Source organism: Symphalangus syndactylus, chromosome 1 (genome assembly GCF_028878055.3).
Source record: "Symphalangus syndactylus isolate Jambi chromosome 1, NHGRI_mSymSyn1-v2.1_pri, whole genome shotgun sequence".
Classification (NCBI taxonomy): Eukaryota; Metazoa; Chordata; class Mammalia; order Primates; family Hylobatidae; genus Symphalangus; species Symphalangus syndactylus.
Genome location: NC_072423.2, coordinates 102,317,567 through 102,340,692, shown reverse-complemented (window position 1 = coordinate 102,340,692; position 23,126 = coordinate 102,317,567). Strand labels below are relative to the sequence as shown.

Here is a 23,126-nt window from a genome sequence, read left to right as displayed (position 1 = left end):
TCTTTCTCCTTGCATAGGGAAGCTTTTGCCCTGTTTGGTCACCATAGAATAGGTGAGGATGAGGCTCTGTTGGCCTCCAGGGCCCACAGACCTAAGAGGGATGAAAAGAAATCGCCTGTGTGGAGGAGGCTGACTTGGCCATTGCTTGGAGCCTCTGTGTGCAGGCTCTGCACGAAGCCTAGGTGATGCTAAAGTGAGCAAGGTAGGGGTAGTCCCTGCCCTCAGGGAGCTCCTAATCTAGTTGGAGAGTAGAGCTAAAAAGGTGAACAAAAAAAATGAGACAATGATAGATTGTGAAACTGCTCCAAAAGAAACAAGGCCATGTTGGGTGGGAGGTGATCAAATGCAAAGGCCTCCTGGACAGAAAGAAGTGTGTGGCTGGCAGAGGTGAGCAGAGGTGGCTGGGTGCAGTGGCTTGCACCTGTAATCCCAGCACTTTGGGAGACTAAGGCAGGTGGATCGCCTGAGGTCAGGAGTTGGAGAGCAGCCTGGCCAATATGGTGAAGCCCCATCTCTACTAAAAATACAAAAATTAGACGGGCATGGTGGTGTGTAATCCCAGCTACTGTGGAGGCTGAGGCAGAAGAATTGCTTGAACCCGGGAGGCGGAGGTTGCAGTGAGCCGAGATTGCACCACTGCATTCCAGCCTGGGTGACAGAGTGAGACTCCATCTCAAAAAAAAAAAAAAAAAAAAGAGAAGAAGAAGAAGAAGTGAGCAGAGGCAGGAGGTGGTGAGAGGAGGATGGACAGGAAGGCAGGGGTCAGGTCACATGGACCTTGCAGGCCACAGCATAGAATATGTCATTTTCCTACGAGCACTGGGAAGCCATTGAAGAATTTCAAACCAGAGAAAGATGTGATCTTCCCTAGGCTCTGCAAAGATCCCTCCGGCTGCCTGTGGAGAAGCAGGAAAGGATAGAAGCAAGAGACCAGGGAGGGGTCTGAGGCTGTGGTGGAGGTGAGAGACGATGGTGGCCTAGAAGTGGATAGATTAGTCATCCTGGGGAATTGGACAGCTCCCAAATGGCACTTCCCAAAGCCTGCTCCCTTTATGGGCATCAGACGGAACCCTCCACCCAACAGAAGCTTGGTGGGTCCCCAAGGGCTTGGGCAAAGGCCTGGGTCAGCCTGGACCTTACCTGGCCACCTGCAGGTAGAGCACTGTGTTCTCACCCTCATAGGTGCAGGAGGCCGACAATTTGGTGACCAGTGATGGCAGGCCACTCAGCTTTGAGTAGCCGTGTCCGCCACAGGCCCTGCGGCACATCTCAGCTCCCTGGATGCAGAATTCTGACATCATGGCCTTCATGCCTGTGCTCAGTGCATGGAGCTGTGAGAAGACGGAGGGCAGTTGGGCGGTGTTAGGGGGCCTCCACCATAGGGACCAACCCTGTGCACCACTTACTGAGCATCTACTGCATGCCCAGCTCAGCGCTGAGGTAAGAAGTCTTTCCTCTGCTCACAACTTCATGAATGAGAAGGCGGGTACTCAGCTTATGAGACTCACCCAGAGGCACACAATTAGGCAATGTAGGGGCATAAGAGTGAAGGAAAACCTGGTCTGGCCAGTGTCTCCAGGATAGGGAAGAGGGTGCTGCCTGAATTGGGCCCACAAGCCTCCAGGAGTTACGGATTTTGCTGGCATCGGTTTTAGAAAGCTGGTCTATGAGGATGGGTGTCCACTGTAAGCCCACTTACTGGGTTGTAGGAGGGTGGTAGGGTCTGAATGTGTCCACCTAAAAGTCTTATGTAGAAATCCTAACCCCCAAGGGTTAGGGCTAGAATTAGGAGGTATTGATGATTAGGACTAGGATTAGGAGGTATTATGATGGTAGTAGGAGGTGGGGCCTTCAGGAGGTGATTAGGTCATGAGGGTGGAGACTTCATGAATGGGATCAGTGCCCTCATGAAAGAGCCTGCTTCTGGCCAGGTGTGGTGGCTCACACCTGCAATCCCAGCACTTTGGGAGGCTAAGGCAGGTGGATCACAAGGTCAGGAGATCGAGGCCATCCTGGCCAACATAGTGAAACCCCATCTCTACTAAAAATACAAAAGTTAGCCGAGCGTGGTGGCATGCACTTGTATTCCCAGCTACACAGGAGGCTGAGGCAGGAGAATCTCTTGAACCTAGGAGGCAGAGGTTGCAGTGAGCCGAGATCGTACCACTGCAGTCCAGCCTGGGTGACAGAGTGAGACTCTGTCTTAGGAAAAAAAAAAAAAAAGAAAGAAAGAGGCCACTTCTACCATATGAGGACACAGCAAAAAGACAGCCATCCAGGAAGCAGGCTCTCACCTGACATCCAATGCACTAGTGCCTTGACCTTGGACTTCCCAGCCTCCAGAATTGTAAGAAATAAATTTGTTTGTTTGTTTTTCTTTTTTGAGACAGGGTCTCACTCTGCTGCTCAGGCTGGAGTGGAGTGCAGTGGCACAATCACAGCTCACTGCATCCTTGAACTCCTGGGCTCAAGGAATCCTCCCACCTCAGCCTCCAAAGTAGTAGTTGGGACTACAGGTGTGTGCTACCACACCTGACTAATTTTTCAATTTTTTTTTTGTGGAGATGGGGGTCTCACCATCTTGCTCAGGCTGGTCTTGAACTCCTGGGCTCAAGCAATCCTCCTGCCCTGGCCTCCCAAAGTGCTGAGATTACAGGTGTAAGTCACCATGCCAGGCCAATTTCTGTTGTTTATAAACCACCGCTTTATGGCATTTTGTTACAGCAGCCCCAACAGAGATAGAGGCTGCCGGGCAGCAGGCCTGGTTTGAGATTTTGATTCTTGAAGCCCCTGCCTATCTTTGGAGCTTTCAAGTCCTTGGGAGGAAAGTTGTGTCCCTTGATCTGTCTGTGCCTCAATTGCAGTTGGAAGGGTTAGGCTGGGCGCGGTGGCTCACGCTTGTAATCCCAGCACTTTGGGAGGCCGAGGCGGGCAGATCACGAGATCAGGAGATCGAGACCACAGTGAAACCCCGTCTGTACTAAAAATACAAAAAAATTAGCCGGGTGTGGTGGCGGGCGCCTGTAGTCCCAGCTACTCGGAGAGGCTGAGGCAGGAGAATGGCGTGAACCCGGGAGGCAGAGCTTGCAGTGAGCCGAGATCGCGCCACTGCACTCCAGCCTGGGCGACAGAGCGAGACTCCGTCTCAAAAAACAAAAAAAAAAAAGAAAAAGAAAAGGAAGGGTTAATGAGCAGTGCTTATAAAGCATGGTGCCTGGACAGACTGAATTTTACTATATATGTAAGTCCACAAGGCTTTAACTGAGACCTGTGAGCCAGATGTGTTTAGGAATCAGAGTAACTTTTGGATTGTAGAGAGGCCAAGTGGCATTTAAGGTACATTTTTTTTCTTTTTTTTTTTTTTTTGAGACCGAGTCTCCCTCTGTCTCCCAGGCTGGAGTGCAGTGGCGCGATCTCGGCTCACTGCAAGCTCCGCCTCCCGGGTTCATGCCATTCTCCTGCCTTAGCCTAAGGTACATTTTATATAATAGCCCCAGTGGGGTTTGGGGCAGCTTTAGTGATTAAATACATTAATAATTTTACTGCAAAATGTATTCACACTCAGAGGGATAAATCAGGTCAGTTCAGGTCAAACTATGCCACCAAATGAGTTCCAAACAACTGTTTTTCAGAGCTTTTTGGGTTTCAAATACACATCAGGGGTTGTGGACCTGTGTTCTCTACGCTAGGTGTGATTGTTTTCTCTTAGCATGTTTGTAGCTCTCTGGGGGCCGGTTGTGGGTAAATTTATATACCAGGGTGCCGTTCACCCACATGCCCTGGGATGCTGAAAGCTGGGAGAGGTGGGGGTGGGGAGTGCCCGTGGGGATGAGGCTGTGGCTGCTCCCCAGTGAGTGGAACAATCTTAGCTGCCCTCCCAGCGCCTGCCCCTCCGCAGACAGCAGGTACCTCAGGCAGGAAGCTGAAGTCTCTGTTCAGAATGGCAGTGTAGGAGTGCTGGAAGAACTCCAAGAGGCTGACTGCCAGAAAATGGAAGGCGTAACTGATGGCCAGCTGAGGAAAGAGTTTCTGCTGTTGCGTCTGGTAGTCCAGGACCTTTGCCTCTGGGTCACTGAAGGGAAAATAACTAGATTTAGATCACTACATGCCGTGTCCACCTTCCCCTATCCCCGACACCATAAAAACCTTAAAAACAGACAGTTCGTTAGAACTCATTGCAAAACTTGAACTGACACGAGGCCATTGATAATCCTTTAAAAATCCCATCTAACATGAACATACACATTTCACTGCGGGAATATTGACACATTTGTTGGTGGGTACTGCCCCTTGTTAAGGGAGGCTTATAGAATTCCAGCATATACACGGTATTATCCTAAAACCCGAAAAGTTCTGAGATTCCAACACGTCTGGTCCCAAGATTTCAGGTGAAGGGTTGTGGCCCTGCACCTGTGATGATTTAAACCTGTGACCTTCTACTGCCCGTGTGCACTTGCCACGTGCTGAGGAATATGTCAAGCCTAAACAATAACTCTTAGGATATAAACTCGGGTCCGATGGAACCCCAAGGAAGGGACTGTGTCTGCCTTATCCGCTGCTATGTCCTCAGTGCCCGAGACTATGTCCAGCACTCAGGAGCTCGCAGTAACTGGATTGAAAGAGGGTGTGATTACAAGAAGCCTCCTCTCCGGACAGCAGCTGCTTAACCTGGCGCATCTTTCTTATAACCACCCTGGGGACACTTCTGCAGCCCAGATAAATGGGCTCGGGCAGGACAGCAGCAGAAGCCCCTTCTTCCCAGTGGCCCTGTCCTCCAGAGAACTCTTGCAGCCTGGATTCTGAAGCCCAGCCCAGGCCAGGGCGCTGTGAGCTTGCCAGAGGAAAGGACCCTGGGCTGAGGGCCTAATGTGCCTTACTGCATTTCACCCTCCACACCACACTGAAAGGCCACTTCTGCCACACCCATTTTGTAGCTGAGGAAGCTGAGGGATGAAGTGAAATGGCCGAGCTGAGTGTTCACAGGGGGTTCAGTCAGCCCTTGCTATTCTGTGCTGCGGGGTGGAGGGAGTGGTAGCAACACAACCAATTACAACAAAAGGGATCCAGACTAGACATACCACTCGGATGCTGACAGCACAGCTGGAGAGAACGAGCTCAGCCACACACGGTCGATATGACATTGGATTTTGCTAGGCTCAGCCTGACAGAATCAACTCAGCCAGCCATAGTCTGATGCAGCTGGCAACTGGCTGACCCAGACCCATCCAACCTGTCACAGCCGCACAGAATACAGCTGGACTCGGACAGACACAGAGTCAGACAGACCTGGTGCTACAGGGCCAAAGACACTATCACATAGAGCCCGATGGGGGCCAGGCACTGAGGATGCAGGTTAGGCTGGCTGGTCAGCCCTGTTAGAGGGAGCCAGAGAGACCCCTCTGACATGCCCAGATGGGGCCAGGCTGCGTAGATTTTGTGTGTGTGTGTGTGTGTGTGTGTATGTGGTGGGGGGCATTGTCTGCTCCCAGCTCTCTGGCTCTGGCAGAAGGGTGGTGTTAGGGGGAGGCACTGTGGGACCAAGAGGCAGCATATCTGCGGTAGTCAGTCACTGGGCACCCCTTGCCTGGGCCGGAGCCGGGATTGGCGGCGGATGACCGAGTAGCGCATGGCGATGACACAGGCCTTCTGCAATATAGGGAGGATCTCCCCTGACAGCAGCTCCACCCGCACCACCACCATGGGAAGGTAGTTGCTCTGTGTTGTCCCGAGTTTGACGTAGGTGCCATCTGGCAAGACCTGTGTGGAACAAGGATGGGCACAAGGTCTGGGCCATGGCTCCCCAGGATGCCCCCGCTTCCCTAGAGCTGTGGGGCTCCACACAGGGAGGGCACCTCGCCCCTCAACCGGCGCATCTGGAGTTGGAATGTTAAAATACCAGGCCATTTCCCCAAGTGCCCTGCTTCACAGTGACTCTCCTGGGACAGCCCGGACCTCCCCACGACCCATAACTAAAGGGGTGATGCCTGGCAGAATTGGGACCTTCAGAACTCCTGCTGGCATTCTGGCTGGTATCTGTTGGGCGATTGGTTGTGTCAGGCCTCACTGTGGGTAAATATGCAGATCACCTCAGCCCTATCCTCTCCTGGGGCTGCCACCCCACCCCACAATTGCTCCGTCAGCCTATGTGACGAGCATTTCTGCATGAGAAGTCTGAGGCTCTGTGCCCAAGATCACACTGCTCCTAAGCAGGGGTTTCACCCCAGTCTGTGGGATATCAGAGCCTCTCTTGTGGGAAGAGGTTATGTGGCCCAAACTAAGCTCTATGGAGGACCCAGGCCCAGCCTGCACAAAGCGCAGGTCCCCTCTCCAGGAAGTACAAGTCTCCGGCCTCCCCAGACCTGTAACCTGTGCAAAGCGACTCAGCATGTTCTCCCTGGGGACCCGCACATGGTTCAGCTGCAGGAAGCCATTGTCTGTTTGATCAAAGTCCATCTTGGGTCCGATGTCCCCAACGATGATTCCTTGAAGGAGATGGAGATGAGGACACCTATCAGTTGAGAGAGTGCTTGCTATGTGGCAGGTATCACACACACATTCCGGGTCACAGCAGCCTGTGACACTGGGATTATTGTATCTATTTTGCAGGTGAACAAGCTGAGGTGAGAAAGATGCTACATCTTCCTCAAGTTCACCTAGCCAGTTAGCACCAAGTCTGTCCAACTGGACCCCTCCCTGCCCAAGGGAGACATGTCTTTGCTACTCTTGTGGCCCTCTGGGGCCCCAGGTCAGGGAGGCCACCTGGGCTCTCCTCCTGGCAGGGTTCCTTGAGGGAGCATTGTGGGCTTACCTGGCAGTGGGGTGTGGTCCTGAAGACTCCGGATTGGCACGATAAAAGCATGCATGCCCCGCCGGGCTCCCGAGCAGATCAGCTGGGCCTGGACCAGGGCGTGGGTGGCTGACCGTCCCACTGAGGGCAGAGAGAGTAGAGGCCCGTCACAGGAAGACCTGTGCATTGCTTTTCCCAACCCAGCCTCCTGGGGCTGGGGTTTTGGATGGGTACCTCTGGAGCCCTGAAAAGTCACTGATCAAAGAGAGAGGGGATTGCCCCCAAAGAACCAAGCAAACCTAGTAGCAACTTGGCAAAGGCACTGTGAAATGATCCAGCTTTTTTTTTTGCCCCCTCCCAGCCCCCAACTATTAATGAATTACTCTGTCATCAACCTTATAATAATGAATACAGATAATTATGGTTTATCAAAATACAAGTGGCGCTAGACCCTGTGATAGATGCTTTCCAGTTCTTGCAGGGGACAGAGGATGATGAGTCCCATTTTCCAGATAAGGAAACAGCCTCAGAGAGTAGAGTGACACACTGAAGGTCACTGGCCTGGAGGGGCAGAGCTAGGATTCATCTGTACCCTGGTTTGTCTGATCTTAAAGGCTGGTTTCTTTTGTCTTCATTTTTGACAGTGGTCATTTATTTTCTCTCTCTCTTTCTGTCATCACTCTCTCATCTCTCTCTCTCTCTTTTTTTCTTTCTTCTTTCTTTTTTTTTTTTTTTTTTGAGACAGAGTCTTGCTCTTTCGCCAGGCTGGAGTGCAATGGCGTGAGCTTGGCTCACTGCAACCTCTGCCTCCCAAGTTCAAGCAATTCTCCTGTCTCAGCCTCCTGAGTAGATGGGACTACAGACGCCCGCCACCATACACGACTAATTTTTGTATTTTTAGTAGAGATGAGGTTTCACCATATTGGTCAGGCTGGTCTCAAACTCCCGACCTCAGGTGATCCACTCACCTCGGCCTCCAAAAGTGCTGGGATTATAGGCATGAACCACCGCGCCCAGCTCATGTCTCTCTCTTGTCTGTCTCCCTCTCTCCGTGTGTCTCTCATCTCTGTCACTCTCCTGCTTTAGTTGGACTCAGCATATTTGTTTTAATTTTTTCCATATAAGGTGTGGGTCCCCAAGTGCCACAGATGTGTCCTTGGAGGTGAAATTCTCAAGTTTGAGGAAGGGGAAATCCCTCCTTGGGGCTTGGTAAATCACCAAGCCTCAGGGACGCTTGATGTGGCCACCACCTGGTGACCACGGCGGGAGGTATGGCATTGGTGGCCTGATGGGGGCTGGTGGTGGCCATGAGCCTTCCTGGGTGTCTGCAGCAGGGGCAGGCAGGTGTGTTCTTTCCACTATGTGATCACAGGGCCTGTGCTCTGGCTGGTGGCAAGCTCTGCCACTAACTCGGGAGATTAGAGGAACCAGGGTTGTGAGGAGTGCCTGGGACTAGACCAAGTGTGTGTGTTTGTGCGTGTGTGTGAGTGTGAGTGTGAGGCCTTGTCTCTCACGGATTGTCTCCTCTACTTCAAAGTTCCTTTGGGGACTTTCCAGCCACTCACTAATGAAATGTTTAATATCCCACCTATTTTACAGAGTAAGAACCGGAGGCTCAGGGAGGTGAACTGACTTGCCCAAGGGCAGCAGCCTAGAACAGAAAATCAATCTGAGGTCTGTTGGACCTCAAAGCCAGTGCTACTCTGCCCTCCAACATTCTTCTACTTCGGGAGAGATAAGGAAGCGGGGTGGATGGATACTCACGGTCTCCAGGCCACCATTTGGTGGCAGTCAGCGTGGGGCTGTGTATCACAAACTCCTGGGTGGCTGCGTCATAGGTGGCTTCAGTCTCCAGGCCCTGAAGATATGTCCCTTAGAATCAAGGAGGGGTGTTAGACATTGGCCTGAGGTGGGGTTCTTACCTGGGAAGCTGCTTCTAGGTGGGCCTGAACTCTTAGGCATCAGCGCAGTACGGAGTGGGGCTCAGCTCCCAGCTGTACTTGCAGGCAGTTCTCCCCTTTCATCTGTGGGCTGTGTGGGGGACACACAGTCCCCTATAGCCAGTCCGTGACAAGGGGTGGCTGCTGATGTTTCCAGAAGGAATGGCTTGCCCCACTGGGAGCTCATACAATACGTGCAAATTAGAAGGCGGCACCCCTTCCTCAAGACCCTTGACTGCCATCTGCTGGAATGTTTTCATATTAAACCTATGTCCCTCGGAGCATATGAACCTATGACTACCTAGATGTAAATGGGCCCTCTGGAGTTTTGCAGTGCACAGCCTAAACACCACATGCAGAGTCCTAGCTCACCATGTCCCAACTCTGTCTGTGCGTACGTTGCGATGATCTGGATGTTTTTGCAGAGTGGGTCCCATTTGGCAATCTGCTCCTCTGAGCCCAGGCTCCTGAGGGCTCTCAGGAAGACTCTGTGTATACTTAAGGCCACGTCTCCAGAAAGGGCTCTGTTGGGGAGAGATGCTGTAGTTGAGCAGCCTAATGGAGACAGGGGCCCAGGTGCCCCCTGCCTGAGCAGAGTACAGGAGATAAAGGGCACCTAGCATCCTGGTTTCCCAACAAGTCTTCCCTTTGTTGGGGGAAATGGCTCATGGGGCTGGGGGGTTTCCAGGTGATCCCAGGTAGATCCCTCTCCAGTGGGGCTGCCCCAGGAGTGAGTACCTGTAAGCGTAGCCTAATTCACGACCATCTTCTAACCAACCCAGGCGCTGTGCTATCAACCGGATGTGGAATGCCCTCCGCATGGCAGCCTCATAACGCTCATTCTGGGTCATGAAATAATTGTCCTTACAGCTAAACTCCGGGTAACTGTGGATGATGCTCTCTGCAGAGGACAGAGAACAGAGGGCTTAGGGACCTGGGTGAGGTTTCTGGCACCTTCAAATCTTCTCACCCACTTGCTTCATGCATCTGGAAAGGAAGTCAGGCATTACTGTTATTTTACAGATGACAAAACTGAGGACCAAGGTGGGAAAGTGAATTGCCCAAGGTTACAAAGCTATGCAGTGGCGGAATTTTAGGACCAGAATCCAGGTCTTCTGCTGCCTAAACTCTTCTATCCCCCAGGTGGGCTCAGGCAATATTGACATGTGAAGATTGTCTTTACAGTTCAAAGGAATGAATCTCTAACAGTGGAATTTCAAGGGCAAAGTTTGTTATTTGGAAGCAGAACTGCTAATGAAGGACTCTTCTTACAAGAGAAGCATGGGGCATAAAACAGATGTCCCATTCCCCAGCTTCCCCTTACCAACTTTCCTGCGGAGTGCAGTGTTCTGGGCACCTCCATCAAGGATGTTGGTGAGCTGTTCCACGTCAAAGGACTGCATATACCTCTCGCTCTGTATGTCGGGGTGCATTTGCCTGCTCCAGGTATCCCCCAGTGACACTCGGTGCACTGGGCTGCCCATCCTATCCTGGATCTGTCTGGTGACTGAGGAGAGACACTTCCGACCCGGCTGCTCCGAGGGTCTGCTCTCAGCGTTGGTCAGTGCAAAGAACCTGTGTGCAAGAGGAACTGCCTAGGGCTGGGTGTCAGCCAGGGCTGGTTGGTAGAAGAAAGACATCCCTAAGTGCCTGAATGCCACTCCACCTCCACACTCTCCCTGTGGACGCTGGCTGTGGACCAGGCACTGTGTGCATGGTAGGCATGGTATGCAGCCATTGCTTGGTACATGTTTGCTCAATACTTGTTAGCCAAGATTGGACAGGGCCTGATCCCAAAGATTGGGCTCTATCCACTGCAGTTTGAGTTACATGAATTGCCTAGGGAAATCTTCACAAAAAAAGTCAGTGAAGGTTACACCTGAAGAAAATAATCCTGGAGAGGTTGAGTGGCCCCTAGCCACACAGCTGGAAATGGCCAGGAGTTGGATGGGGTCTGACCACAAAGCACATGACTTGTCCATACTACAGCTCCACTGTGGAGGATTACTGGGGGCACCTTGGTCTCATTCAGCTGCTCATAAGTTCTAGGATCATTCAGCCCCATTTCTATGAGCCCTGCAGGTGTATTGTAGAACTGAAGGGAGGAAGCCTGCTTCCTGCCTGTGAAGTGTTCCCCTGGAGCCCCTGAGTGTCTTTCATACCCAGGTTGGGCCCTGTCTCCTTCACAGCAAATGCCTGGCCTCTGAGAAGCCCCTATTCCTCCACAGTGAGGCAACCACGAGGTGCAGTCCATCCCATTTCACAAGTCTCTTGAGTCCATCTGCTCCTTGCTATCTCTTTGGCTAGCATCCAGGCCACTGTCATCTCTTACTTGGACTCAGTGTTCCTCTTATTTGTTCTTCCAGCTGCCAGGTGAACTCTTGAACTGCAAATCACATTGTTTTCCTCTCCTGCTTGGAATCTGCTCCTTGGGGCCCACTGTTTGTGGAATGGAGTCCTTGCTGTGTCTACCCACCTCCCACTCCACTCGCCTCTCTCCTATGTCAACTTACTGCCCTCATCCGTGGCCTCCACTCACCCTCTTCCTACCCTTTGCCCCTGCTGTTCTCTCTGAACAAAGTTCAGCTCCCTGGTCCCCTGGGTGCTCTAGGGTTAGGGACAAGTTCTTATTTGCTTACATGTTCCTCCCACAAGGCCTGGGAGGCCAGCTCTGCGTTTCCTAGCTTGCAGCAGGTACGTTGTAAATCTTTCCTGCAGGCTGCCAAGCTTTTGATCCCCTTCCTTCCTGACCTCAACCTGACAGAGGTACTGCTGTTATTACCATTTTATGGAGAGGATGTGGGCCTTGGAAAGGCAGGAGACTTTCTAAGGGCCATGCAGCCACATGTAGCAAGTGATTCATACGAGGCTTTCAAACCAATACACCTAGCAGGGCTGTGGGGATGCTGGCAAGGGGCCCCATCCTCTGCCCCCTGGAGTCCTGCAAGTGCACCTAGTGCGGCTCCTCTCGTCCTGCCTTACCTCTTTTCCTTGCTCTGCTGCCACTGCCTCCTTGCTGTTCTGAATGTTCCAGGCCTCACTGCCACTGCCAGCTTTTGCTGGGGCATCTCCGTCTGCCCAGAACACCCTTTCTTCAAATGTCACTGGGGCTCTTTGCATTGAACCTTAAGAGGCCACCCTCTTTAAAATCCCAAGCCCCCTCCCCCAGCATTCCCTGTCCTCCTCACTCTGCTCTCCTTTTTCTCTTTTCACTTATCCCCTTCTGACATTTGAGATCATTTACTCATTTCATATGTTTTTGTTTACTTCCATCTCCCTGCTACTAACACAGAAACTGCAAGAGGGCCGGGATCTTTGTCACTGTCACGCTGTGACCCGGAGGTGCCCAGTGAAGAAAGCCTTGCTCAGGGTCTCTCAGAGCTGCAGACAGGGTCATCACGGGGGTGGCCCTGTCCTCTGAGGTCTCCCAGTCCCTCCCTGCCCAAAAACCTGGCTCACCTGTCTCCCCTCTGTCCTGTGTCCGCACTGTAGGCTGGGCTGGCCTCTCCCTGGCTGTAGGCCCCAGCCTTTCGCAGGCTTGTGGTCCTGCCCTTCTCTCCTCCCACAGAGGGGCGGGAATACAGAAGCTGAGAGCCCTGCTTGGCCACCTCTCAAGCCCTTGTCTGCTCTCAAGCCCTTGTCCGGGCTTCCTCTCTTCCTGCATGGGTGTGACCTTCGTGCCTGTCGCTGGGGCTGCCCTGGGAGGACTGCTGGGAGGTTGGAGCCCTTACATCTCAAAGCCAGGGATTCCTTTGACACTATTTGTACCAAAAAGCTGTGTACCCCAGCAGTGTTTCCAAAGTGATATCCTGGTCTTCGCTGATCTTTCACTGTGTGCCCTTCAGGGACTCAAGCTGTTAATATCACATGAGCTTAATAGGCTCCCCTCAGATGGTCCTCATGTGAAAGGATTGCTCTGTAAGGTGTATGTTTTTCCTCTCTCCCCATGTTTCTGCTCTAAAATATGGCTTGTCTTATGCTTAGCATCCCCTGACATTCCCTGGAAAAATATTTGTGGAGCATCCATCTGTAGTGTGTGGGATCCAGATGGGAGCTGGGTCTTAGTGAGAGAAATGAGAGGCTTAAAGGTTCCATCCCTGCATAACCACCTTGGAAAGTCAGATGCGTCTCCCCGTTTTGCAGGTAAGGAAACAAGCTCAGGGAGAGGATGTCACTTTGTTTGGGTTTGCACAATAAGTAGATTACGTAACACATTTGTGTAAGATTGGGAAAGAAATCGAGGGGCCAGTAGGAGATCAAGGCTCCTGTTCTGGCAAGACTACTGAGCTATGTTGACTCTGAGCAGGTGTACTCCTTTCTGGGCTTTGGCCTCCCCTGTAATGCAAGGTATTTGCTAAGTAAGGAGCCTCACAGCACCCCATCATATCCCCAAGGTAGTGTCTAGCTTGTGTCTGTAGGAAGACGCAGGACCTGTGGCCCAAGCTTTGCGACTTATCACCTAGCAGGTCCTTCTGGAGCTGTGGGGCTCAGACTCCTGGCAGTCCTCATTGCTGTGGGCAGTGGTTTCAGGGAAGGTGGTCTTGGCCCCACTGTTTGGAGGTGAAAGTTCTTACTTACAACTGGACTCATCTCTGCCAAGGATTTGTGCTATCACTGACCATGGGCAATGACTTAGTTCCTCTCTGCCACAGAGAAAGGCTTGGATTGCAGGAAGTGGCCAGTGAAGAAAGCCTTGCTCAGGGGCCCTTGGAGCAAGGCTTTTTAATAAACTCTCCATGTTTAAATAGTTTTCTCATTCACTTTGAAGCTGGCCCTGTTCTGTATGTTTTAGATGTGATCATTTTGATTTGTTGCACTGAACTCTTGAATTCTCTAGCTTAAAAAGGCTTTTTAAATTACAAAATATTTCAAACTTGTACAAAAGTGGAGAGAAAAATATAATGAACCCGAATGTACCTAACACCCAGCACTAACAATGATCACACTTGTCTCCTTGTTCTTTGTTTTTAACTTTTTATTTTGAAATAACTTTAGAATTTCAGAAAGCTGCAAAAAGTTCTTGGATATCCTTCACTCAGCTTCTTCTAAGGTACAATTATGAAACCAAGACATTAACACTGCTGCAATATTGTCAGCTGATCTTCGGAACTTATTTGAGTGTGTCAGAGGTTTTCCAAGATCAACCTCAGGTCCAGTGATTTGCTAGGAAGACTCATAGAACTTAGAAACGGTTATACTGAGCCAGGCGCGATGGCTCATGCCTATAATTCCATTGCTTTGGGAGGCTGAGGCTTGAGGATCACCTGAGGCCAGGGGTTTGAGACCAGCCTGGACAACATAGCAAGACCCTGTCTCTACCAAAAAAGATGTAAAAATTCGCCCAATGTGGTGGTGTGTGCCTATAGTGCTAGCTCCTTGGGAGGATGCAGTGGAAGGATTGCTTGGGCCCAGAAGTTTGAAGCTGCAGTGAGCTATAATGGAACGACTATACTCTAGCCTGGGTGACAGAGTGAGACTTTGCCTCTAGAACAAACAAGAAGAAACTGTAATACTCATGGTTACAGTTTATTACAGCAAAAGATTACAGATTAAAATCAGTAGAAGAAAAAGGTACGTAGCGCGAAGTCTAGGAGAGAATAGACTGAGCTTCTAGGTGTCCTCTCCCAGTGGTGTTGTATGGACAGCATTTAATTCTCCCAATAACAATGTTTACAATATGCACGAAGTATTGACAACCAGGGAAGCACACTTTTGAGGCAGGAGAACAGCAGAAGGAATTGGAGGTTGGATAAAGGGCGGAATGAGCAAAAGCAGAAGTAAGGTGAAGGGGTGAGTGAGCAAGAAGCAAGATAAGAAGCAGAAGTTAAGCAGCCAAAACAAAAGTAAGATAAAAAACAGAGTAAAGAGACCTCATGGCTGGCAAGATCCTGACCAAACCAGTAAGGGGCAACTCCTCCGAGATAGGCATGCTCATTAGAGTGAAAAGGGATCTTTAACATGACCCCGTATGATAATCAGCTCATTAAAGCTCATGCATATGGACTGCATATCATGCATGTACTTGAGATTATGGAATGGAGGCACCCTGCAAGTGCACAAGGGCCTAAGTAAGCAACACACCTACCAATCAAAAGGCAGACACTAGCTAGAGATTAGGCAGCCTTGGGAAAAGAACGGGAAAAAAGAACACATAAGAAGACCACAGGCCGGGCGCGGTGGCTCAAGCCTGTAATCCCAGCACTTTGGGAGGCCGAGGCGGGCGGATCACAAGGTCAGGAGATCGAGACCATCCTGGCTAACACGGTGAAACCCCGTCTCTACTAAAAATACAAAAAATTAGCCGGGCGTGTTGGCGGGCGCCTGTAGTCCCAGCTACTCGGGAGGCTGAAGCAGGAGAATGGCGTGAACCCGGGAGGCGGAGCTTGCAGTGAGCCGAGATCGCGCCACTGCACTCCAGCCTGGGGGACAAAGAAAGACTCCGTCTCAAAAAAAAAAAAAAAAAAAAAAAAAGAAGACCACAAGCACAGCAAACTGATGCTGATCTTATCTCACAGAGGTCAGCCCACTCTGCCCTCTTTGAGAGTATAATGCTGTGCTTAATAAACTATTGCTGCTCGCTTTGCTACTTGTGTGTGTCACGTCCAGTTTTTTGGTTAATTTGTTTTTTTGTTTTTGAGACAGAGCCTTGCTCTATTGCCCAGGCTGGAGAGCAGTGGTGCAATCCTGCTCACTGCAACCTCTGCCTCCCGGGTTCAAGCAATTCTCCTGCCTCAGCCTCCTGAGTAGCTGGGATTACAGGCATGTGCCACCATGCCCGGCTAATTTTTGTGTTTTTAGTAGAGACGGGGTTTCACCATGTTGGTCAGGCTGGTCTCGAACTCCTGACCTCAAATGATCCGCCTGCCTCAGCTTCCCAAAGTGCTGGGATTATAGGTGTGAGCCACGGCACCTGGCCCAGTCCAGCTTTTTGTTTGAGACACCAAGAGCCTGGAACTGCATGGCACCATCTGGCAACACCTTGGTGTCCAGAGTTATTGCAGTCATCACAGAACCATGGGATGCTTGTGTGGCTGACCTTAGCTACTCAGCCTCCATCGACTCCAGATGTGAAACTGATAGAGTGTGGCCTAAGGACCCACTCGGAATCACATTATTAGTATAAACTGCCTGGCATGGCCCAAGGCCCCAAGTATACAAAGATACTGTTTCCAGGCAGGATATTCCAAGGGCATAGAGGTTACCTCCCAGGAGCTGTCAAGCGCCAGTCCTTTCTTTGGACTATGCAGAGTTTGAAATATTGCTGAGTTAACATTTTTCTGCATATTGAGTTTTGCTAGTTTTCCCACTAGTGTTCTTTTCCTGGTTTAGGATTGAATTCAGGATCTCACGTTGCATGTAGTTAGTTGTCCTGTCGACATGAAATAGTATAGTTCTTCAGTCTTTCTTTGTCTTTTATGACCATGATACTTTGAAGAGTACTGGTTAGCTGTTCTGTAAATGTCTTTCAATTTGAATTTGTCTGCTGTTTTCTTGTGATTGGATTGAAATTAAGTTCTTGGTGTTTTTTTAAATATTTGGTTTACCATACCCTATGTACATAAACTTTTTTTTTGTCTATTAAAATGCATCCACTTGTCACATTATATTCTGTTTTGCTGATAGTCAGAAATTTGATTCCTCATAGGTAGTATTAAAATGCTACTTTGTATTCTTCCTATTTTTATACTTTAAAAATATGTAACTTATTTATTTATAATTAAAATTAAAGATAGTATATATTTATCATGGACAATCAGGTGTTTTGAAATATGTATATGCATTGTGGAATGGCTAAATCAAGCTAATTTACATATTCATTACCTCATATACTTATTGTTTGTGGTAAGAACCCTGAAAATCTACTCTCTTAGCAATTTTCAAGTATATAATACACTGCTGTTAATTACAGTCACCATGTTGTACATATTGTATTATGTTATTGAAACTACCTTTGCAAACATTGTAACTGATAAAATTATGACAATGAAATAAATCTGACCTAACTGACTCCATCTTGCTTCTAACCTTCAAACTGTCCTTGTTCATTCCTGGGCATAGGCCAAACTGATTTTGGGAGGAACTGAATTTATAGTTTAACTTTGAACAAAGACGGTAACAACCCTTTCCCAAAATAAACCCCATTCTTGCATGAGGACTAGACTGCCTTTGCAGGACTAACAAATTAGCTACAAGATTAGAAATTATGGTTTAGGAGTCATGCAGCTGGACTCCTAAGCCTGTGTGTGTGTGTGTGTGTGTGTGTGTGTGTGTTTTCTGGTGTTGTGTGTGTATATGATTGTTATATCCTCTTGATGAATTGACTTCTCTATCATTTTATAATGACCTTCTTTGTCTCTTTTTACAGTTTTTGACTTAAAGTCTATTTTATCTGACACAAGTATGACTTTTCCTGCACTCTTTTGGTTGCCATTAGCATGGAATGTCTTTTTCCACTCCTTTACTCTCAGTCTGTGTGTACCTTTGTGTGCATGTGTGTGTGGCAGGGTCTCACTCTGCTGCCTAGGTTGGAGTGCAGTGGTGTGATCTCGGCTTGCTGAAACCTCTGCCTCCCAGGCTCAAGTGATTCTCGTGCCTCAGCCTCCTGAGTAGGTGGGATTACAGGTACCTGCCACCATGCCCAGCTAATTTTTGTATTTTTAGTAAAGATGGGGTTTTCATATGTTGGCCAGGCTGGTCTCGAACTCCTGGCCTCAAGTGATTTGCCCACCTCAGACTCCCAAAGTGCTGGGATAGAGGTGTGAGCCACTACACCCGGCCCTCTAGTGACCTTGTCTCTTTTTACATTCTTTAATTTGAAATCCATTTTATCTGCTATAAGTATAGCGACTCCTGCTCTTTTTTGTTCTTCCTTTGTGTGGCATATCTTTTTCCATTCCTTCACTTTCAGTCTACATGTGTCTTTAATGGTGAAGTGAGTTTCTTGTGGGCAGTATATAGTAGCTGGGTCTTGTTTTCTTAATCCATTTAGCCACTCTATATCTTTTTATATTTATTTATTTATTTGAGACGGAGTTTTATTCTTGTTGCCCAGGCTGGAGTGCAGTGGCACTATCTCGGCTCACTGCAACCTCCGCCTCCCGGGTTTCAGCGATTCTCCTGCGTCAGCCTCCCAAGTAGCTGGGGTTACAGGTGCCCGCCACCATGCCTGGCTAATTTTTGTATTTTTAGTAGAGTCAGGGTTTCATCATGTTGGCCAGGTTAGTCTTGAACTCCTGACCTCAGATGATCCAGCTGCCTTGGCCTCCCAAAGTGCTGGGATTATAGGTGTGAGCCACTGTGTCTGGCCCCTCTCTATATCTTTTTAAATTTAAATAAAAAAAATTTTTTAGAGGCAGGGTCTCACTCTGTTGCCCAGGTTATTCTTGAACTCCTGGGCTCAAGCAATCTGCTGGCCTCGGCCTCCCGAAGGGCTGGGATTACAGATGTGAGCCACTGCCCCCAGCTCTATGTCTTTTTTTGTTTTTAGAGCTGAGGTCTCTCTAGGTTGTCCAGGCTGGTCTTGAACTCCTGGGCTCAAGCAATCTTCCTACTTCAGCCTTCTAAGTAGCTGGGGCTACAGGTACATATCACAGCACCTGGCTTCCATGTCTTTTAATTGGAGAATTCAGTTAATTTACATTGAATTTTATTATTAACAGGTAAGAACGTAATACTGCCATTTTGTTACTTATTTTCTGTTTTGTAACTCCTCTCTTTCTTTCCTACTGTCGTGCTTTGGGGTTAAATCATTTTCTCTGGAGGTATGTTTTAATTTGTTGCCTTTTATTTTTAGTGTACTTATTATAGATTTTTGCTTGTGGTTACTATGAGGCTTACAAAACACATCCTATAGATATAACAAGTTATTTTAAACAGATGACAATCTAACTTTGATCACAAAGAAAAGAAACAAAGGAAAACTAAAACACTCCATCTTTAACACTTTAACTCCATCTTCCCACATTTTCGTTTTTGTTTTCTCAATTTACATCTTTTTGTATTACCTACCTTTTAACAGGTTGCTGTAGTTTTTATTTTTGATAGATTTTTCTTTTAGTATTTACACCAGAGATATGAGTGGATTGTATACCACAATTATAATAGTAGAGTATTCTGAATTAGTTTGTGTACTAACTTTTGCCAGTGAGTTTTATACCTTCAAGTGTTTATGTTTTGCACATTAGCATTCTTTTCTTTCAGATTGAAGAACTCCCTTTAGCATTTCTAGTAAGATGGGTCTAGTGGTGATGCTTTTGTTTGTCTGGGAAATACTTTTTTCTTTTCATAGATAAAGGGGTCCAAGTGCAATTTAGTTACATGGATGTATCATGGAGTGGGAAAGTCTGGGCTTTTAGTGTACTGATCACCCTAACAGTGTACATTGTACTCAATAGGTAATTTTTCATCCCTCACCCCATTCCACCCTCCCACCTTTTGGAGCTGCGAATGTTCATTATTCCACTGTGTATGTCGATGTGTACCTATTGTTTAGCTCCCACTTACAAGTAAGAACACTCAGTATTTGACTTTCTGTTTCTGAGTTATTCCACTAAGTTAACAGACTCCAGTTCCATCTGTGTTGCTGTAAAAAAAATTTCATTCTTTTTTTTCTTTTTTGAGACGGAGTCTCACTCTGTTGCCAGGCTGGAGTGCAGTGGTGAGATCTCGGCTCACTGCAACCCCCGCCTCCCGGGTTCAAGCGATTCTCCTGCCTCAGCCTCCCAAGTAGCTGGGACTCCAGACACATGCTGCCATGCTCAGCTAATTTTTGTATTTTTCATGGAGACGGGGTTTTACCATGTTGGCCAGGATGGTCTCGATCTCTTGACCTTGTGATCCTCCCGCCTTGGCCTCCCAAGGCGTGAGCCACCACGCTGGCAACATTTCATTCTCTTTAATGGAGAAGTAGTGTTCTGTTTTTTATATATGCATATAGTAAATATATATGCAAAGAATTTATGATTAAGTCCTCAAAAACAAACTCAACAAAAACATATATGTGTTTAAATATATATGTTTTTGTGATAACTAAACAATATATTTTTTAGTGATAAATATACAAAAATATCTCATTTTCTTCATTTCATGATCTGTAGATGGATGCTTAGTTTGATTCTATGACTTAGCTATTAAGAATAATGCTGCAATAAACATAAAAGTGCATGTATGTTTTTGGTATAATGACTTCTTTTCCTCTGGTTAGATACCTAGTAGTGGGATTGCTGGATTGAATGGTAGTTTTATTGTTAGTTCTCTGAGAAATCTCCGTACTGTTTTCTGTAGAGCTTGTATTAATTTACAGTCTGACCAATAGTGTGCAAGTGTTCCCTTTTCTCTGCATCCTTGCCAATATCTGTGGATTTTTGACTTTTAAATAATAGCCATTCTGACTGGTGTAAGATGGTGTCTCATTGTGGCTTTAATTTGTCTTATTCTGATGATTAGTGGTGTTGAGCATTTTTTTCATGTTTCTTGGCCGCTTACGTGTCTTCTTTTGAAAAATGTCTGTTTGTGTCTTTTGCCCACTTTTTAATGGGGTTATTTGTTTTTTTCTTGTTGAGTTGATTGAGTTCCTTGTAGATTCTGGCTATTTTCCCTTTGTTGGATGCATCACTTACAAATATTTTTTCCCATTCTGTAGGTTGTCCATTTAGTCTGTTGTTATTTCTTTTGTTGTGCAGAACTTTTTAGTTTAATTAAGTCCCATTTGTCTATTTTTGTTTTTGTTGAGTTTGTTTTTGAGGACTTAGTCATAAATTCTTTGCCTAGGACAATGTCCAGAATAGTTTTTCTCAAATTTTCTTCTAGGATTTTTATAGTTTCAGGTCTTACATTTAAATCTTTAATGTATCTTAAGTTAATTTTTGTATATGGTAAGAGATATGGGCCTAGCTTCATTCTTCTGCATATGGCTATCCAATTTTCCCAGCACCATTTATTGACTATGGTGTTCCTTCTCTACTGTATATTTTTGTTGACTTTGCTGAAGATCAGTTGTTTGTAGGTATGTGGTCTTATTTCTGGGGTGTCTTGTCTATTTTATTGACCCATGTGTCTGTTTTTATACCAATACCATGCTGTTTTGGTTACTGTAGCCTTGCAGTATAATTTGAAGTCAGGTGATGTGATGCCTCCAGCTCTGTTTGCTTAGGATTGCCTTAGCTATCAGGCTCTTTTTTTGGTTCCATATAAATTTAAAAAATTTTTAAAATTCTATGAAAAATGACATTGATAACTTGATAGGAACAGTGTGAATCTGTAGATTGCTTTGGGCAGTATGGTCATTTTAATGATATTGATTCTTCCATTCCATGAGTATGGGCTGTTTTTCCATTTGTGTCATCTACAATTCCTTTTATCAATATTTTGTAGTTCTCTTTAGAGAACTTTGTAGAGTTCTCTACAAAGATCTCTTTGTAGAGATCTTTTATTTCCTTGGTTGATTTTATTTCCTTGCTATATATATATTTTTTTTCTTTTTCTTTTTTTTTTTTAGACACGATTCTCATTCTGTCACCCAGGCTGAAGTGCAGTGGCGTGATCTCGGCTCACTGCAAGCTCTGCCTCCCAGGTTCATGCCATTTTCCTGCCTCAGCCTCCCAAGTAGCTGGGACTACTGGTGCCCACCACCACATCCGGCTAATTTTTTTGTATTTTTAGTAGAGACGGGGTTTCACCGTGTTAGCCAGGATGGTCTCGATCTCCTGACCTCGTGATCTGCCCGCCTCGGCCTCCCAAGATGCTGGGATTACAGGTGTGAGCCACTGCGCCCGGCCTATATATATTTTTGTAGCTATTGTAAATGGGATTGAATTCTTAATTTGGTTCTCAGCTTGATTGTTATTGATGTATATAGAAATGCTAGTGATTTTTGCACATTGTTTTGTATCCTGAAACTTTATGACATCTAGGAGTCTTGTGGAGGAATCTTTAGGGTTTTCTGGGGATAAGATCGTGTCAGCGAACAGAGATAATCTGACTTCCTATTTTCCAGTTTGGATGCCTCTTATTTCTTTCTCTTGACTGATTGCTCTGGCTAGGACTTCCAGTACTATGTTGGATAGGAGTGGTGCAAGTAGGCATCTTTGCCTTGTTCCAGTTCTTAGTGGGAATGATTTCAACTTTTTCCCATTCAGTATGAGGTTGCCTATGGATTTGTTGTATGTGACTTTTATTATTTTGAAGTGTGTTCTTTTGATGCCTAGTTTGTTGAGTTTTTTTTTTTTTTTCCTATCTTAAAGGGATGCTGGCTTTTATGGAATGCTTTTTCTGCATCTACTGGGATGATCACATAGTTTTAAATTCTCTTTATGTGGTGAATAACATTTATGTATTTGTGTATGTTGAACTGTCTTCACATCCTTAGAATAAAACTCACTTGATTGTGGTGTATTATCTTTTCCATGTGCTCTTGGATTCAGTTTGCTAGTATTTTGGCAAGGATTTCTGCATCTATGTTAATTAGGGGTATTGGCCTGTAGTTTTCTTTTTATGTTGTGTCCTCACCTGGCTTTGGTATCAGGGTAATATTAGCATCATACAATGAGTTAGGGAGGATTCCTTCCTCCTTGATTTTTTAGAATAGTTTTAGTAGGATTGGTAGCAGTTCTTTGTACATTGGTAAAATTTGGCTGTGAAGCCATCTAGTCCTGGGTTTTTGTTTTTGTTTGGAGATTTTTAAAATTATTGACTTAACTTTACTACCCATTATCGGTCAGTTCAAGATTTCTACTTCTTCCTGGTTCAGTCTTAGGAAGTTGCATATTTCCAGAAATTTACCTACTTCTTCTAGGTTTTCTAGTTTGTGCACGTAGAGATGCTCAGTAGTCTCTGATGAACTTTTGTATTTCTGTGATATCAGTTGTGACACCACCTTTATCATTTCGGATTGTGTTTATTTGAATATTCTTTTTTTTCCCCTTGGTTAATCTAGCTAGTGGCCTATCAATTTTGTTTATCTTTTCAAAAAACCAGCTTTTTGTTTCATCGATCCTTTGTATTGTTTTTTAGTCTCAATATCATTTAGTTCTGCTCTAATCTTTATTTATTTTCTTCTGCTACCTTTGGGTTTGGTTTGTTCTTGCTTTTCTAGTTGCTAGAGGTGAGATGTTAGGTTGTTAATTTGAGATCTATCTTTTTCAGGCAGGTATTTAATGCTTTATATTTTCCTCTTAGTACTGCTTTTGTTGTATCTCAGAGGCTTTGGTATGCCACATCTCTATTTTATCTCTGTCTCTCTGTCTCTGTCTCTCTCTTTCCCTCTCAACAGGGTCTCACTCTGGTTTCCCAGGCTGGAGTGCTAGTGGTGCAATCTTGGCTCACTGCAGCCTCAACCTCCTGGGCTCAGGTAATTCTCCCTCCTCAGCCTCCTGAGTAGCCAAGACTACAGGCCCGGCTGA

The 23,126-nt window shown here is 46.9% G+C and overlaps 1 protein-coding gene across 1 annotated transcript in view; it reads right to left on the bottom strand.

Moving 5' to 3' along the window:
- Positions 1–12,329, bottom strand: part of ACOX2 (acyl-CoA oxidase 2) — a 32,214-nt gene extending 19,885 nt beyond the window's left edge. The window contains exons 1-10 of the mRNA XM_055272757.2: positions 12,187–12,329; positions 10,052–10,302; positions 9,466–9,628; positions 9,100–9,251; positions 8,552–8,659; positions 6,809–6,928; positions 6,367–6,482; positions 5,585–5,757; positions 3,910–4,072; positions 1,141–1,331 (exon numbers count right to left, since the gene is read on the bottom strand). Of these exons, the coding sequence (XP_055128732.2) occupies positions 1,141–1,331; positions 3,910–4,072; positions 5,585–5,757; positions 6,367–6,482; positions 6,809–6,928; positions 8,552–8,659; positions 9,100–9,251; positions 9,466–9,628; positions 10,052–10,211 (1,346 nt within the window). The 5' untranslated portion in view covers positions 10,212–10,302; positions 12,187–12,329. The remainder of the gene's footprint in view (positions 1–1,140; positions 1,332–3,909; positions 4,073–5,584; positions 5,758–6,366; positions 6,483–6,808; positions 6,929–8,551; positions 8,660–9,099; positions 9,252–9,465; positions 9,629–10,051; positions 10,303–12,186) is intronic.
- Positions 12,330–23,126: the final 10,797 nt, after the last annotated feature.